At 31.5% G+C, this 16,450-nt stretch overlaps 1 protein-coding gene and 1 pseudogene across 2 annotated transcripts; both read left to right on the top strand.

The window, feature by feature from the left end:
* The first annotated feature begins 7,154 nt into the window (after window positions 1-7,154).
* LOC114287843 (26S rRNA (cytosine-C(5))-methyltransferase NOP2B-like) lies at window positions 7,155-9,131 on the top strand. Its single transcript, XM_082888632.1, has 5 exons — window positions 7,155-7,359; window positions 7,631-7,702; window positions 7,870-7,943; window positions 8,532-8,584; window positions 9,005-9,131. The coding sequence occupies exons 1-5, from the start codon at window positions 7,303-7,305 to the stop codon at window positions 9,100-9,102; spliced, it is 354 nt and encodes a 117-aa protein (XP_082744758.1). The 5' UTR covers window positions 7,155-7,302; the 3' UTR covers window positions 9,103-9,131.
* Window positions 9,132-9,232: 101 nt separating this feature from the next.
* On the top strand, window positions 9,233-15,373 carry LOC114322924 (pre-mRNA-splicing factor ATP-dependent RNA helicase DEAH1 pseudogene; annotated as a pseudogene). The gene is made up of 7 exons (XR_014341256.1): window positions 9,233-9,401; window positions 9,528-9,628; window positions 10,786-11,049; window positions 12,768-12,847; window positions 13,687-13,794; window positions 14,751-14,789; window positions 14,907-15,373. The product of XR_014341256.1 is annotated as a pre-mRNA-splicing factor ATP-dependent RNA helicase DEAH1 pseudogene (transcript).
* Window positions 15,374-16,450: the final 1,077 nt, after the last annotated feature.

Genomic DNA, 16,450 nt, shown 5'->3' with positions numbered 1-16,450 from the left:
TATATTATTGGATAGCAGTAATATTAAAAACACATAGACCAGGTTTGCTTGACTCTTTAAACAGAGAAATTAAATTAATAATTTGTGAGACCTATTTCAAAAATGTTTAATTAAATACATAAATGAGAAAATTAACTATTTAATAGGGTAACTTGTCGTCTGTGAATTGAATGATTCGGAGCCCAACACTTTCGACCCAACTCTATTAACCCTTTTCCGAATCAGTGCACTAATTTTTTTTTTTTTTTTAGGAACACGAACCAAACTTTACCATTAAGGAAGAAAGGAGGTTACATTAGAAACTAGAGAAGAACAGTTCAAAAAATAAATAAAATAAAATAAAAAGGAAAAAGGAAACTAGCAAAGAAAGAAGCATAGCAGCAGGAGAGATAACCCAATTAGACGGTAAGGATTTGGTTGCTGGAGCTTTTGCATTAATTTGAACTAGTCTATCAATAGTACTATGCATGGATAATTATAAATATTTATATTTGTTTTAGATTTTTTTAATATATAAATTATGTTTTTTAAGATTTTTTATAAAAATAATTTAACAATCTTATCAATAATCATAGTGTATGGGAGAAGTTGAAAAGGATATTGCAGTAACTATACACGGATTGTATCTATAATTATTTGTATGAGGAGATTTTAAATTCTGATTAAGGGATTGTAATCAATAAATGCAGGCATGTGGAAAGATATGTGAATTAAAAAAAAGTTAATAAATGTTGATCAAGGGATTTTGACCAAATTAATAAATGCTGAGCCTTTTTTTTAATAAAAAATTTAAAAAATTCAGATTGGGATAGTAAAACTCCCACAGGCCTTAGGGGTTAAAAACTCCCTTTTACTTAATATATAGTACTAGCCTATCTCCCGTGCTATGCACGGGATAATTATAAATATTTATATTTGTTATTACTTTTTTTTAATATATAAATTATGTTTTTAAAGATTTTTTGTAAAAATAATTTAACAATCTTATCACTAACCATAGTGTATATGAGAAATTAAAAAGGTTACTGCAGTAACTATGCACGGGCTATATCTATAATTATTTGTATGAGGGAATTTTAAAAACTGATCAGGGATTTTGATCAAATCAATAAATAAATACATATGGAAAGACATGTAGATTGAAAAAAGTTAATAAATACTGATCAGAGGATTTCGACCAAATCAATGAATGCTGATTTTTTTTTTTATAAAAATAAAAAATTTAGAAAATTAAGATTTGGAGATTGGAGCTCCTATAAGGCTTGGGATTTAAAAATCCCATTTTCCTTAATATATATTAGCCTACCACCCGTGCTATGCACGAGATAATTATAGATATTTATATTTTTTTTAATTTTTTTTAATATATAAATTATGTTTTTTAAGATTTTTTATAAAAATAATTTAACAATATCATCATTAACCATAGTGTACAGGAGAAATTAAAAAGGCTATTGCAGTAACTATACATGGGCTATATCTATAATTATTTGTATGAGGGGATTTTAAATGCTAATCAGGGATTTTGACCAAATCAATAAATGCAGGCATATGGATTGGAAAAAGTTAATAAATGCTGATCATGAGATTTTGACCAAATCAATAAATGCTGAGTTTTTTTTTAAAATCAAAAATTTAGAAAATTAAGATTGAGAAATTGGAGCTCATACATGGCTTGGGGTTTAGAAACCCCATTTTTCTTAATATATTTACAATTATCTATATATGTGAATTGCGATTTTTAAATGTCTTTTTTTTTATTTTTAAATGTCTTCTTTTTTGCCTTTTTTATATTATATTAAAGTTTAATATTTTGATAACAATCATATGTGTTAGACTTTTCAAGGAATTAAATGTCTTCTTTTTTTATTATATTATATTAAAGTTTAATATTTTGATAATAATCATATGTGTTGGACTTTTCAAGAATTTTTTTTTTTATGCTTGTTCTTAATACATCAAAGTGTTATTATGAGAGATAATAATCACATGTGTTGAGACTTTTCAAGGAATTCATATTTGTTGGATTTCAAAGAATTTTTTTTATGCTTGTTCTTAATGCATTAAAATGTAATTATGAGGGTAAGACTTGGGGGTTGAGAGAAGTTAATAAATTCTAAGGTTTTTTTTTCTTTAAATAAAAAAATCAGGAAATTTAGATTGGGAGATTGGAGCTCCCACAAATCTTGGGGTTAAAAACCCCCTTTTGTTTAATATATAGTATAGATAATATATATATATATATATAAGATGAGAGAAATAAAGTACTATCTTATTATAATTGAGGAGATCTTATAAAAAAAACGTGTAAACATGAATGCTCTCCTATTTTATTGTGTTTACAATTATCTATATATGTGTATTGTGATTTTTAAATATTTTTTTAAATGTCTTCTTTTTTTCCTTTTTTATATCATATTAAAGTTTAATATTTTGATAATAATCATATGTGTTGGACTTTTTAAGAATTTTTTTTTATATATTTGTTCTTAATGTATTAAAGTGTTATTATGAGGGACAATAATCATATGTGTTGGGACTTTTTAAGGAATTCATATGTATTGGATTTCAAAGAATATTTTTTATACTTGTTCTTAATGCATTAAAGTGTTATTATAATGGTAAGTCTTGGGAGTTGGGAGATGCTAACAAATGCTAAGATTCTTTTTTTTTTTAAATCAAAAAATTCAAAAATTTAGATTGGAAGATTGGAGCTCCCACAAGGCTTGGGATTAAAAATCTCATTTTGCTTAATATATAGTATAGATAGATGGTTGAATTGAGAGAAGCTAAATCTATTGTTAATAATGATTATATTTAGAGTAAATTATAAATATACTTCTAAAATTTGTTAAAAATATGATTTGTTTTCTTTGATTTTAGAAATTACATTATGCCATTTGAAGTTTTTAATTTCATAATAAATGACTAATTTTATTAATAAAATCATGAAATTAATTAACACTTTTTAATAATATTAGAAATTCATTTCAATTAATAATTTAGGTAATTTTATCATTGTATAGGAGAGTGGTAAGGAATTTTATTTTTTTAATTAATTTTGTCAAATAAATATTTTTGACAAGAGAGTATTTGTAATTTTTCAAATTATAGGAGACAATTCGTATTTTAAACAAATTTTAAAGGATGTATTTGTAATTTATCCTTATATTTATATATCATAACATATTTATCATTTTATATGTAATAATTATTTTGGTTTAAAGGGCTTATCTTTAGTTACACTATTAAAAGATAAGGAAAATTTACCCATAAGTCTTAGTTTCTGAAAAGTTGAACCATTTAGTCCTAAAAGTTTTCTTATGCTCCAATTAGTCTCATTTGCACATCAATCTAATGTTTGAAACATTAATCTGATGTTCGAAATCTAATGTTCGAAACATTAATCTGATGTTTGAAATCTAATGTTTGAAACATTAATCTAATATTTGAAACATTGTAATGGGACCTTTCAGTCTATAAGAAAACTTTTAGGACTAAACAGTGTATAAGTTATTAATTTGGGATTTATTGGTGCATCCCCCTAAAGATAATTCTATCATACATTTAAAATAATAATTCTATCATAAAACATTAAAAAAAAAAAGGGCTTATCATTTTAGGATAATTCTATCATACACACCTACCAACCCTATGTATCTTTAGTTACACTATTTTTTTTTAGTTATAATTAATTTTATTTTTTAATTATGATATTATTTTGAAATATTTAATTATGACTTTTTTGTGTTTAGTTATGATTTTTTTATATCTTTATTTTTATTTTTTAGTTATGACTCAAAAAATATGGAGTTATACCATTGTCTTTTGTACCATAGTCTTTCCCCTGGTAATAACATTTGAAAAAGTAAACATTTTGGGATTGTTTTGGATGAACTATATAAGTTCACTTTTTAACTTTTTGGATGAAAAAGTAGAGAAAAAAAAGATGATTTTTGACTTTTTACGAAAAAATATATATTAAATATTGCATAAAATAGCAAAATTATCGTATTACCCCTATGCTCTATGCGTACTGACAGTGACAATCGAAGAAACTAGTACGGATTGCTTTGAAATGAGATGATGGGTAGGCATGCTTCAGAATGTATGTATATATATATATATATATATACATAGGATGAGGCTTTCCTCTAGTCCTTTATTGGACTTAAGGGTACTGTTGGGCCCTTGGAGGTCCACTACAGGTCCCGTTTTAATAATTCGAACCCATCAATATGTAGAACTCATCAAGTACTATATGCTTGTAAAAAATCATATTGATCAGATATCAATAGCTATGCGATCAAATCAGTTTTGTATGAGGAAAAAAAAAATGAACGGTGAAAAATAAACAGTTGACAAAAATCTAATTTGATTGCATAGTTATCAATATCCAATCAATGTGATTTTTTAAAGGCATATAGTACTCGACGAGTTTTACACATTGAACAGTTCGGATTATCAAAACGGGACCCATTGTGGGCACCCACGAGCCCAACAGCACCTTTCAGTTCGATTAAACACTAGAGGGAAGCCTCATCCGTATATATATATATATATCTTTTTTTTTTTTTTTTTAACATGTTCCTTTTCACATGTGAACTTGTACCAAAACCTCAATACAAATTTAGCTTGTGTACGTTTTTTTTGGTACTTTTTTGGTGAATAGTGATAACTTTTTTACTTTTTTAATAATTTTTTGACTTTTTATCTTTTACAGACTATCTCAAACAAGCACTTTATAATATACAAATATAATTATTATAATATATTGGCCTATTATTCATCAACTCATTCATTAGTCACCGACCACTATCAACTAACATCAAAATATTTTATGTTTGGTAAAAAATATTCATTATACCCAAGCTTCAAATCCTATGTATCAATGTCTGTTCCCATCATCTGTACCATTTTTCCCCGACTGTTATTGTGTTCAACAATGCTAATGTCACTCCATAAGATATTGAATTTTGAAATTTTTTCTCTTTCTATATCATCAATTTGCCTATCGTACATATAAAGATAACACCTTTATTAGTGTCCTAAAACCTTCCCTCTCATTAATTCCAAATGAAAAAAATGGAGACAGATTGTGTATATGCCACTGGAATATGAAATTATTTGTAAAAATGTCACCATGTTTTAGGATAAAGAGAATTGGAATGATTTGGCCTTATGATTATTGTATTATCAATTAGAAAATGTATATTCAAAAATAATTTTTATAAGTAGATATGTTATTAGCCTTTTCTTCACCCAAGTGCATGTTATATAAATATTTTTGTAATGTATAAATTAATAAAATATAAATTTATTTATGTAATCTGTTGGTAAAATAAAATTTTTAAATCTATGCAACAATGATTAAAAATGCTTTTAAAATAATTTCATACGCATGTACATTCACATAAATAATTCAAATAAAAATTTTGAATTATTATTATTTAAAAAAAGAGCGGATTACACTAAAGGTCCTTATAGTTTACGATTTGTGTCACTTTAATCCTTGACTTTTCAATTGTGACACATTTGACCCTGAATTTTGAATCTTGTTTCAAATAAGGACAATTGAATATACTATTGCTCAATTTCAAAGCAAATTTGTCAATTTGATAAAATATAAACTAATTTGATAAAAATAAATATCAAAAATTATTTTAAATTTTTTAAAATTATTTCTATCCGCCAATGATAAAATTATGTAAAATTGATAAATATGTTACACATTTATTTATTTATTTATTTATTTTACCAAATTAATTTTTATTATGTATTTGGATGATGATCATGTAATGAGAAATTGCTTTTATTTTCATTAAATTAGTTTCCATTTTTTCAAAAGTCAAATATGGTGACAATTTTAATATCATTATTAAACTAATCCATTAAATCAAAAAATTCAAAACTAAAAATATTTCATATATATATATATATATATATGATCATCAATCAAATACATAATAAAAATTAATTTAGTAAAAAAAATAATAATTAAATGTGTAAAAAATTTATCAATTTTATATAGTTTTATTTTTGGTGGGTAGAACTAATTTTTAAAAATTCAAAAATATTTTTTTTGACATTTATTTTTGTCAAATTAGTTTATATTTTATCAAATTGACAACTTTGCTCTTGAAATTGAGCAATGGTATCCTTAATTGTTCTTATTTGGAACAATATTCAAAATTCCAAGTCAGATGTGTCATAATTGAAAAATCAGAGATTAAAGTGACACAAGTCCCAAACTGTAGGGACTGTTAGTGTAATTCGCCCTTAAAAAAATAATTTAATATATATGAACAAGGTGGTTACATTTTTGATAAATATATATATATATATATATTCTACATTTTGTTATAGCCATAGGCCAGACAAACCTGTTGTTTTGCCAAAAAAATATTGAGATCAAAACTTCTAAAATTTCAATGATTCAAAATTTATCTGTCATTATAAAGTTTGAAGTATGGAGGTAAACACAAATATAAAAGAGAGAAGTTGTCTATGTAGTTGATAGAAATCCAGCTCCAAAACAATTCAAACTAGTTATATTCATCATCAGATATTTAACTACACCTATATGAATATTTTTTTAATGTCTTTAGTATTTTTAAAGTGGTAAAGTCATGACCACGTGGTGGTAACACTATAAGAATTTACACATTTTGCAACCACTTTTGCTGATCAAAAAAATTTTGATCGCAAAAAAATCACATTTGGCGACCAAATTTTAATTAGTCGCGAATGATCATTATTTTTGGCAACCAAATATTATTGGTCGCAGAAAGTTATATTTTGGCGACCAAAAAATGAGTTGGTCGCAGAAAGTGGTATGCATTTGCCAACCAACTACAAATTTGGTCGCGAAAGATCACATATTTTTTGGCGACCAAAAATTTGGTCGCCAAAAACTTATTTTCAGCAACCAAAAAAAATTAGTCGCCAAATTAATATTTTTAGCGACTAATATTTTAGTCACCGTTGATTGAGATTTGGCGACTAAAAAAATTAGTCGTTATATATTTGAGATTTTGCGACAAAAAACGAATTTAGTCGTTAAAGGCGAAATTTTTTTAGAGGGAAATCTCGCGCCCACCCCTGTTCTCTGTTTACAATTTCACACAACATTTTATTCAAATTCTCCTCCACCGCCACAGATCGCCACATCTACATCATCGATGATCCTCCTCCTTCTCCTCCGCCTGTGCCTCCGCCGAATCCGAGAAGAAAGTCGAGATCTGAATCTGATTTGAGTCCTAGGCCGAGATCTGACCGTCGTGAGCGATCCACAGCGACACAATGGCTTCCAAATCCTACAACAAGATCATCGATATCTACGACGACCTCATCCTTCAGGTACATACACTACCCCTTCCTTCTATTCCATGATTGATCTCTCTTCTTATCAAACCCTAATCCTACGACGGTTCTCCTGCCTCTTATCTCTCTCTCTCTCTCTCTCTCTCTCTCTCTCTCTCTCTGTGCTTGATCTCTACGCCGTCTCAAAGCTTCAAGTAGTTCGATTTCGTCTAAAGGTTCGATCAATTTCAATCTCTCTTTTCTCTATTTCAATCTGTGTGTTGTTTGTATTGGTTTAGCTTTAATTAACCTTCTTTCAAATTTGCAGGTTGGACTTGTTGTGTATGATTCACAAGTTTCGATTGGTGCCACTCCTGAATATATGGCTGGTTATTACATGGTATTATCACTAGCTAGCATGTTTTCTTGTTCTTCTTTTCCCCTTATTCCACTTCCACCCCCACCCCACCCCCAACCCCTGCGAGAAAAAAAAAAATATATATATATATATATATTGTTTTGGATTTTATGTGGTTTGCTTAGTGCTCATAGTAAGTTTGCTTACAGTTGCAAAGTGCAAGCTCTTTTTTGCCTGTGATGGCCCTTGCTCCTCAAGAGAAGGAAAGGATTGTTGATATGGCGTAAGTAACTGAACCCTTTCACACAAAAATATCTGATTGCTATCTATCTGAATTTTTTTGCATTATCCTGTGTTTTTAGTTTCTTATTTTTATTTGAGCAAGTTTAATGGCTAAGTTTCTCTTTCTTTCTTTTCTTTTGTTTTATTATACTTTAAATGTTGTCTTTTGTTTTCCTCTTTCTCTTCTTCATGTTAATGTTGTTTTTGTTGACGGGTAAGGTAAGTAACCAAAGCATCCTTACATACGTCCAGCCTTGAAAATTGTTGTAGTTAGCTTGTGATTCCATTGCACAATTCTTATATTATGAATTTGTAGCATGATTTAACCTTTGATACAATCTGAGACAAAACAGTGTAAAGAAAGCTCACTTTAGGGACACTAATATCTTGCCTTTTTCATGTTCACTTCTTTGTATGAGACATGGTAGAGTTGATTGATGTATTCAGTCTCACACACTAGTCATGGACATTTATGCAATCAAAGGAATAGGATTATATGTGGTATCCATGTCCACGTCTCATGTGTTATCTTCACTGCTTCTTTCTATCTGCATTCTCCTTCTTAATTGCAATTTATACTTTATTGCAGGGCTGCTCCTGGTGGTAAAATAACCTACGTTGCTGCTCTTATGAAAAACAGTGGTGTGTAGTGATTTCCATCTTGACTCTGTTATTTCAATTGCACTTACGCTTTCAATTAATTCATATTGTTGTTATGGCTTACTCACAACTTGTTGGGTTGAGCATACTCAAGTGAATATATGCATGAGTTTGTGACACTGTCTATTGAGCAACTTAGAGGAATTTTCAACCGAAATGGCGGTCATTTACTTTCTTAAAATTTAGTTTAAATACAAATCTTCATTTATTCTGATGTCAGACAAGTTGGTGTATAATGTTTATTCTGCTGATGTATGTATAACCATTTTTTTGCACTCAAAAAGTTGCCAACAACAAATTGTCTATGGGCAAAGTCCTTGATGATTTTTTTTCTCCTTGCCCTAGTATCTATACGAATCCCATGTCTCTTTCCTCCCTGTTATCTAATGCAATGGTTACTAGGTATAATTTATGCAAATGAGATGAAGGAGTCAAGACTCAAGTCGCTTACTGCAAATTTACATCGTATGGGGGTGACAAACACTATAGTTTATTGTTGATGCACCTGATATTTTTTTTTTGTTGATGCACCTGATAAACACTATAGTTTATAGTTTATTGTTGAACAGCATATCGACTTGCATGTTCTTATCTCTTCTTAAATCTTCCTTGATTTTGGTTTTTGTAGATATGTGTGCTAGATACTTACATATGTTTGTGGGCTTCACTTCTCAGGTTCGGAGTATGAAGCGTGCAAGAGACATACGCGCTCAATTGGAGGGGCTATTGGAGGCGGTTGAAATTGAACTGACATCAAACTCCAATGATCTAGAAGGAATAAAGAAGGCTATAACAGCAGGTGAAGATATAACAAATCTTTGCTTCTGATGACTAGAAGTTGGACTACATAGTCATCGTGAATCGTTGTCATCTCCATCATGTTAAGTTTCATTCATTCATTTTCTTTTTCTATATTAATCTTCAGGCTATTTCCCTCATTCTGCGAGGCTACAGAAGAGTGGATTTTATAAGGCAGTTAAGCATCCCCAGACTGTTCATATTCACCCCACCTCTGGTTTAGCACAGGTAAGACATGTCTTTGTCATTAATTGGTGTTATTGATAATGATGAGAGGTTCTGACCCCAAATCTATTGCATTGTATATGTGGTAAATGCAATGGCTTGTATATATTACTTATTTGGATTACTATTTTTATAAATTTTCCAACCTTGAGCAATTGGGATAGATTCTGCTAAGTGATGACAGAACTTAAAAACTTTCCAGTTTATGTTGATCTTCATAGATACTAGTTGCATAGCTTTCTTCCAAACTTAGATTAGATAAAAGTCATAAGGTTGACCTACTTAAAGGAAGGTACCCGTGATGTCACCTAGAGGCCTGATTATTTTATTTCACTCCATAAGAACATTACCTCTAGAATTTTTCACACTAATTCTTATTGTGAGGATAAAAGTACATATTTTTCATCTGTGAAGTCATCAAACAAGAATCAGGATATATTCAAATTTCTTTTCTGCAATCAGATTGGTTTCAATAAGTTTTGTGTTTGCCTTGGAATATTTGATTCCATGCCAGTTGTTTCCCCTATGTGGATATAAATCTCAAACCTCATTTTTGTGCTTTTTTCCCTCCTTAGATGAAATGGACACGGTTCTAACACACATACACAAAAAATGTTTGTGTTTCCTTTTGCCTATTTGGTGTGACCATATGGCAAGAGGGACTTGTTCCTAGTCTTTTATCATGGTATGGCATTCATTTAATGGTTAATTGAATTAGTAAAATTTGCTGATGTATGCCAAATTGACATTTTTTTTTTGATAGACTTCTAGATTTGATGTTTAAAGTGGTTGCTTGAGTCTTCTTTCAAAATGCTGATTTGGTAGACGATTTAGGCATATTAATATCGTATCTCCCATCGCGGACAATGTGGTTTCTGGGACCTCTCAAGCACGAAAAGCTTCTTCAATCCTATTATAACTATTCTCTTATAGGAAAAATAATGTACTTATAATCTACAAATAGATAAAGCAAAACTTATGTATATGCACAATGCGAATTTTATTGTCCAAGATGTCATGTATGCATGTATGTGCGCACTCTTTCATCCATAGAGGGAGCCATGCATGCATGTGGTATTGAATATTGGAAAGTATGACCGATGAAATGGAAGAGTCATGATTTTGCATGAAACTTATAGTTTCTTTCTTTCCCTTGGTAGGTGCTCCCAAGATGGGTTGTTTACCATGAATTGGTTCTGACAACCAATGAGTACATGCGGTAGGTAAACATCAATTTTGTTTTTGTACCCCTTTCTCAAATTTCGCAGATAGTATAAAGTTCCGTTACGCAATGGTTCTGCAGGAGTTATACTTTGTCCATTAGAGACTAATTTGAGAAGTTGAGTTACAAGTTACTGAATTAAAACCTGAATGGTTGGTGGAAATAGCTCCTCACTATTATCAGTTGAAGGATGTGGAGGATTGTACGCTTTCTCTCTCTCTCTCTCTCTCCCCAAAATGACATCTTCTGTTGCTTCAGTTGTGTGAAAACCATTCTTTTTCAAATTAACTCAGTTTGAATTTAACTTTACTTTGAAGTTTGTGGTTTTAAGAAAAGCTGGGATATCTTCCTTGAATATTGCAAAGGATTTAATTTTTTGAAACTGTATTGATGTTCAAAGCTCTATATGTTCTTAAATGAAGTCGTTAAATGTTTTTTTGAAAAAAAGTTCTGTCACAAAGTTTCACAGAAATTTTATTATTTGCGAGATGTGATTTGCAGCTTTTAAGTTAGAATTTTAAATGGTAGCAACTGTGCATGAGAAGAGGGAAAGAAAAAGAACATGCAGTATGGTTATAAAATTTCTTAACAAAACAAAAGGGTAGATGCACCCTATTGTAAGTTGGGTAGTAGAAAGGTCTTGACATTTTTGTGTTCTGAACCTGCTCTGATTTGCTATTGGACTAGATCACCAATTTCTCCAATATACTCCTATGTGCTTAGATTCAGAAGGTGCAGAAAGTAAAACTTGTCGAACAACCCTTTATACAGTCATATTCGATTCATGCACAGGCTTTATTAAAAACATCATGCATGCGTAAGATAAAAGTTCTTTAATTGGATAGTACTCTCAAAGCAGTCATGGTATTAGTTTGAGTTGTTAATAGATTTACCTGTTTGTATATTCAATGGACAATCTTATCTGTATCAAGATCACGTAGTTTCTTTGTAGGATGATTTTATTCAACACGTGGGATTTGATTTATTTTTATTTTTTATTTATTTTACTTTTTTGTTGTTGTGTTGAATGATTTTAAAGAACATTTCTAATATGCCTTGGGAGTTGAGGAGTGTGCTTATGGGTGCCTATGTTTCCTAATATGCCAAAAATTAACCAACAGGCTAATTCGATTGATAGAGAAGTTGACGTTATCTGTAAGACTATTAATTGCGAAGATCTGGTGCTACTAATCGTTGCTGTCAACCTACCTCACAAAAAATCAATGTGAAACAGATGGAGCATAACCTACCCCACAAAAAATGCCACCTTAGTTAGAGCCTTAGACCCAAACTCCTTCCCAAGAAAAAAAGAAAGATCAATGTTGACTGCTCAAGACTTTATAATAAGTTGTTACTTTAATGCATCCCATCCTCTTCCCCTCCAATGTGGAGAATGGCATAAAGGCAACCAAGAAGATCCACCAACTCCCCACAGAAAGTAATATCCTAGAAAATTTGACTTATCTTTTTTGAGCACTGAGGTAGTCACTAATATCAGTTGTCCAGCTTATTATATTATGGGGCACTGTCCAAACAATAAACGTTTTTTTTTAAAGAACTGGACATGTCAAAACAAAATGACCTGGGTGAGAGGCTTCAGTCATATCAGCCAAAAAATTATTACTAGATTTGATTGACATTTCTCGCATATCCTGCAGGTATTGTTTAGATTGATTTGATGCAGGATTGGACACTATCTTTTATTGCATTCTCTACATCATGAGCAAACCAGTCTTGTCTAATTGTAACTTTTTGGTACTAAACTGCCTTGTGCTTAGAGGCAGCTACCTAATACATATAGAATCCTTGTTAAAAGTTTATTGAGCACTGAGAATTTCATATTTCAGATCTCTAATTGGAACTTTTTTGTACTGAACTGCCTTATGCTTTAGTTACTATATCATTCATTGTTGCTTGTAGGTCGGTGATCCTCTTGAGAAGGCTGCACTTAAAGGAATAGAATGGAGTTATAAATCTGATGAGAAGGCTATGCTGAAAAAGTAAGCAGCAACATTAGTTGTCACTATTTAATTAGTACTCAATTGTTGTTTGTCTTGGTCTTTACATGATATAAATTGTTCCAATCTTTAATCTCTCTTACACCCTCGATTTGTTCTAACTAATGTTATTTATCACTTTTCTTATTGTAGTTAGGTATCTTCAATGTTGTACTTATAAAAAGAAAATGATGAGGGAAAAAATATGCTAATGGACAATATGAAAGGCTAAATTTTATCTTTACTTGTGAAACAAATCTAAATCAAAGGCCGGCTGCCCTCATTAATGCAACGGAAAATATATTTGCAGCTCATTTGCACAGATACAGACTCGAACACATATGTATAAGTGCTCCAGCAGTGCTTTGGGCCCTAAATGTGTTGAAATCTGATGCTCCTCCACTCTTACTCCCTTTACTGCTCCTGCTCTTGCTATGTGAATCAGTCACCTAAGCAAGGAGCACCATTTTGTTTCTTTTCCATTGAAATGGTCAAAATGTTTACGTTTCTTAGGAAATCAAAACGAAACATAAATGAATACTGAAATTCCATTGTTTCCACCGAAACATACCAAAATGCACCAAAACACATGGGATAAGTGTGAATATTTACTTGTTGCTCGCTTGATCGAAAATAACTCCAGTTCCCCTCTGTTTGTTGTCTTGCATATTTAGGTTACATGGACTAGAAACAGTGACATTATAGTTACTTGTGCAGTCTATAATTCATTGTTTAATGAATAATTGTTTCCATCTCTTGTTCATCTTTCATTTCATTGGTTTTTGTAAAAGGCTATTATGTTAAGTTTTTCCCAATCCTAATTTTATTTTCAACAATTTCAGGGGAGGTGGCAATGCTGTACAGATTGTGCAGAGACACCACTTCGCATCTCACTTGAAACGGATGGCAGTTGTTGTTCGTGCTTTGTAGAATTTCTTGCTTTTGTGAAGGTTATCTGGTTGCCCGTTTTCTTTTCCTACTTACTTTCAGATTTTGAGTTGATGCACAAAAGTATAATTAATAAATAGACGTACTACATTTTAATAAACAATATATGACTTGAAATTTTGAGAAAATGTTGTAATGGTTTATATAAATAGACACCACTACATTTTCTTCTTCTATATAAATAGACACCACAGCTACATTTGTTTTTTTTTTTTTTTTGTTGATAATTAACGTTGTAACATACGAAACTACACACACTCCAATCAATGTGCTTAACATGGTGCATTTGGAGGGTGTAAAATTGTGTCATATTGAAGACCTACAAATGGATATACATGGATTGAAAGTGATACACTTTGCACCTTTCGTTTTGGCTCTTCTGGAAGTCCTGTGATTCCTCTCTTAATTTTATTGATTTTAGAAGAGCTTAGTTATTACTTTAAGTTTTACTTCGTAGACGTCTTGACCAAGTTATGCTGCTATTGCTTGTGTGTATGGCCTATCTGCTGCTATCTTGAGGCTTAAATCATGAGGCATTACTGATCTTAATGATGGTTGACTCTGTGGCTGCATAGGTCTGCTCTGTTGCCTATTGAACAGAGTTGCTATGCTGCTAATTGCTGATATGTTCAAATACAGTCTTGGTTTCTGCTCTGTTGTAATAATTGGTCAGATATGTTTAGGCTATTCTTGGCATTAGGACTGAGATGCAGGTAAATCTGTCACCAATATTTGACAGATTTGGTTTCTGCTGTGTCTTTAAATTTGACATCCTTGGGATGAGCTGAAAATTCAATATATTTGTCTCTCCTCTCTTTTGACCCTTCCACCTGGTTATGTTTGCTAGCAGAGGCATATATTATTGCTTGTCCTTGAGCCATTCAATTATCTCTTCTAGTTCTCAATTATTAGACTAACTGGATTCTAATTGAACCATTATTTTTTTCCTTTTCCCCAGAGTTGCAAGACATTCTCCCTGGAATTATTAACCAATTGGGTATGTGCAGTTGTGTTTCTTATAATATCATTTTCTTTTATGTTAAATGGATCTGTTTATTCTTAACATTGAAAAGATTCTCCTGATGTGTTTACTCACTGGATTTCCTTCTTTCAGGGCCCGATAACTTGGACAACTTGAGGAAGCTGGCAAAGCAGTTCCAGAAGCAGGCACCTGGTGCCGGTGCTGGTGCCAGTGCAACTGCTGCGCAAGAAGATGACGACGACCAGGTTCCGGACCTTGTGGCTGGTGAGACCTTTGAAGCAGCTGCAGATGAGAGAAACTTAATTTTATTGAGACCTCGTGGCTCTTAGTTATTACAAGGGAGGATTAAATATTTAGGTTCCACAAGGGAGGATTACATATTTTTGGATGGATGTGTATGGATAACAAATATTAGTAGTTTTATTTGTTGATAGCTGCGCATGGATAACAAATAGTTATGTTTCAAATTGTTATGCTAGATGGATGTGACTTGTGAATGAAAACTTAGAATAGTTGTATTGTGTCGAATGTTAATGAATTATGTATTGTGTCGAATGTTAATGATTCAGTTAATTTGAATGATGCTTTAAAAGTATAGGTTTATTATGGATTGAATGAATTATTAGGAATTATAGGTGTATTGTTTTTCTACTTTGGCGACCAATTTATTAGTCGCGACATCCAAAATAATTTTTTTTCACAAAAAATGACAATTGCCGACCAAGAGTTTTGGTCGCAAAAAATACATCTATTGCCTACCAAAGCAGCTCTTGGTCGTGGAAATTCACTTTTGCCGGCCAAAAGTTTTGGTCGCGAAAAGTAACAAATGGCGACCAAAAAATTTGGTTGCGAAATGTAATAATTGGCAACCAAACTTTTTGGTCGCGAAATGTGACAATTGGCGACTAAAAAATTTGGTCGGGAAAATATCACTTTTCGCGACCAAAGTGTTTTGACGACAAAATAAATTAGTCGCGGTAATTAAATATTTAGCGACCAAAAATTTAGTCGGCAAATCCAACTTTTGCCGACCAACCACAATTTTTGGTCGCAAATTACTTTTGCCGACCCTCAATTGGCGACCAAAGTAGCGACCAAAAAAATTGGTCGCGGATAATTTTTGCCGACCAAAAATAGACTTTTAGCGACCAATTTTTTTGTTGCCAAAAGTGTTAATTCTTGTAGTGTAACAGTAGAATAACGGTGACATAAGATAGGAACAGACCTTCTGTACAAGCATGAATAATCTTCTCGTATAATTATGTTGATCAAGTTTGCACTTCTCCAAACAACGTTGCTTTGCCGCCTAAAAACACAAACGTGAGCTAACCGGCGGGTGTGTACCGAAAACCCCTCCGATGCCTAAATCAACAACTAGACAATAGACAATAAGCTCTGTGTATTATAGAGTAAGAATTGTGATACCTGTTCATAGGTTCTGTCATGAGCTTTTATAGATTCCACGTGGCACAGTCCTAGCAAGATTCTAACTCTTCTTAGCAGAATCTTTCCAAAAGTCTCATACCTAAGGATAATGCTGATCCTTAGAGCACCCTCCTCACTGCAAGTCAAGTGAGATAGCACAAGTCTTTGCTCGACTTTCTACAGTCCAACCGGACTACCTCTGCTCTGTCCGCTAATGGCCTAGCCGTGTAACACGCAATACCATGAAAGCT

Source organism: Camellia sinensis, chromosome 9 (assembly GCF_055761805.1).
Source record: "Camellia sinensis isolate YWXY chromosome 9, ASM5576180v1, whole genome shotgun sequence".
NCBI lineage: Eukaryota > Viridiplantae > Streptophyta > Magnoliopsida > Ericales > Theaceae > Camellia > Camellia sinensis.
Note: the sequence above shows the minus strand (reverse complement) of the source record. Positions and strands in the feature narration are given on the sequence as shown.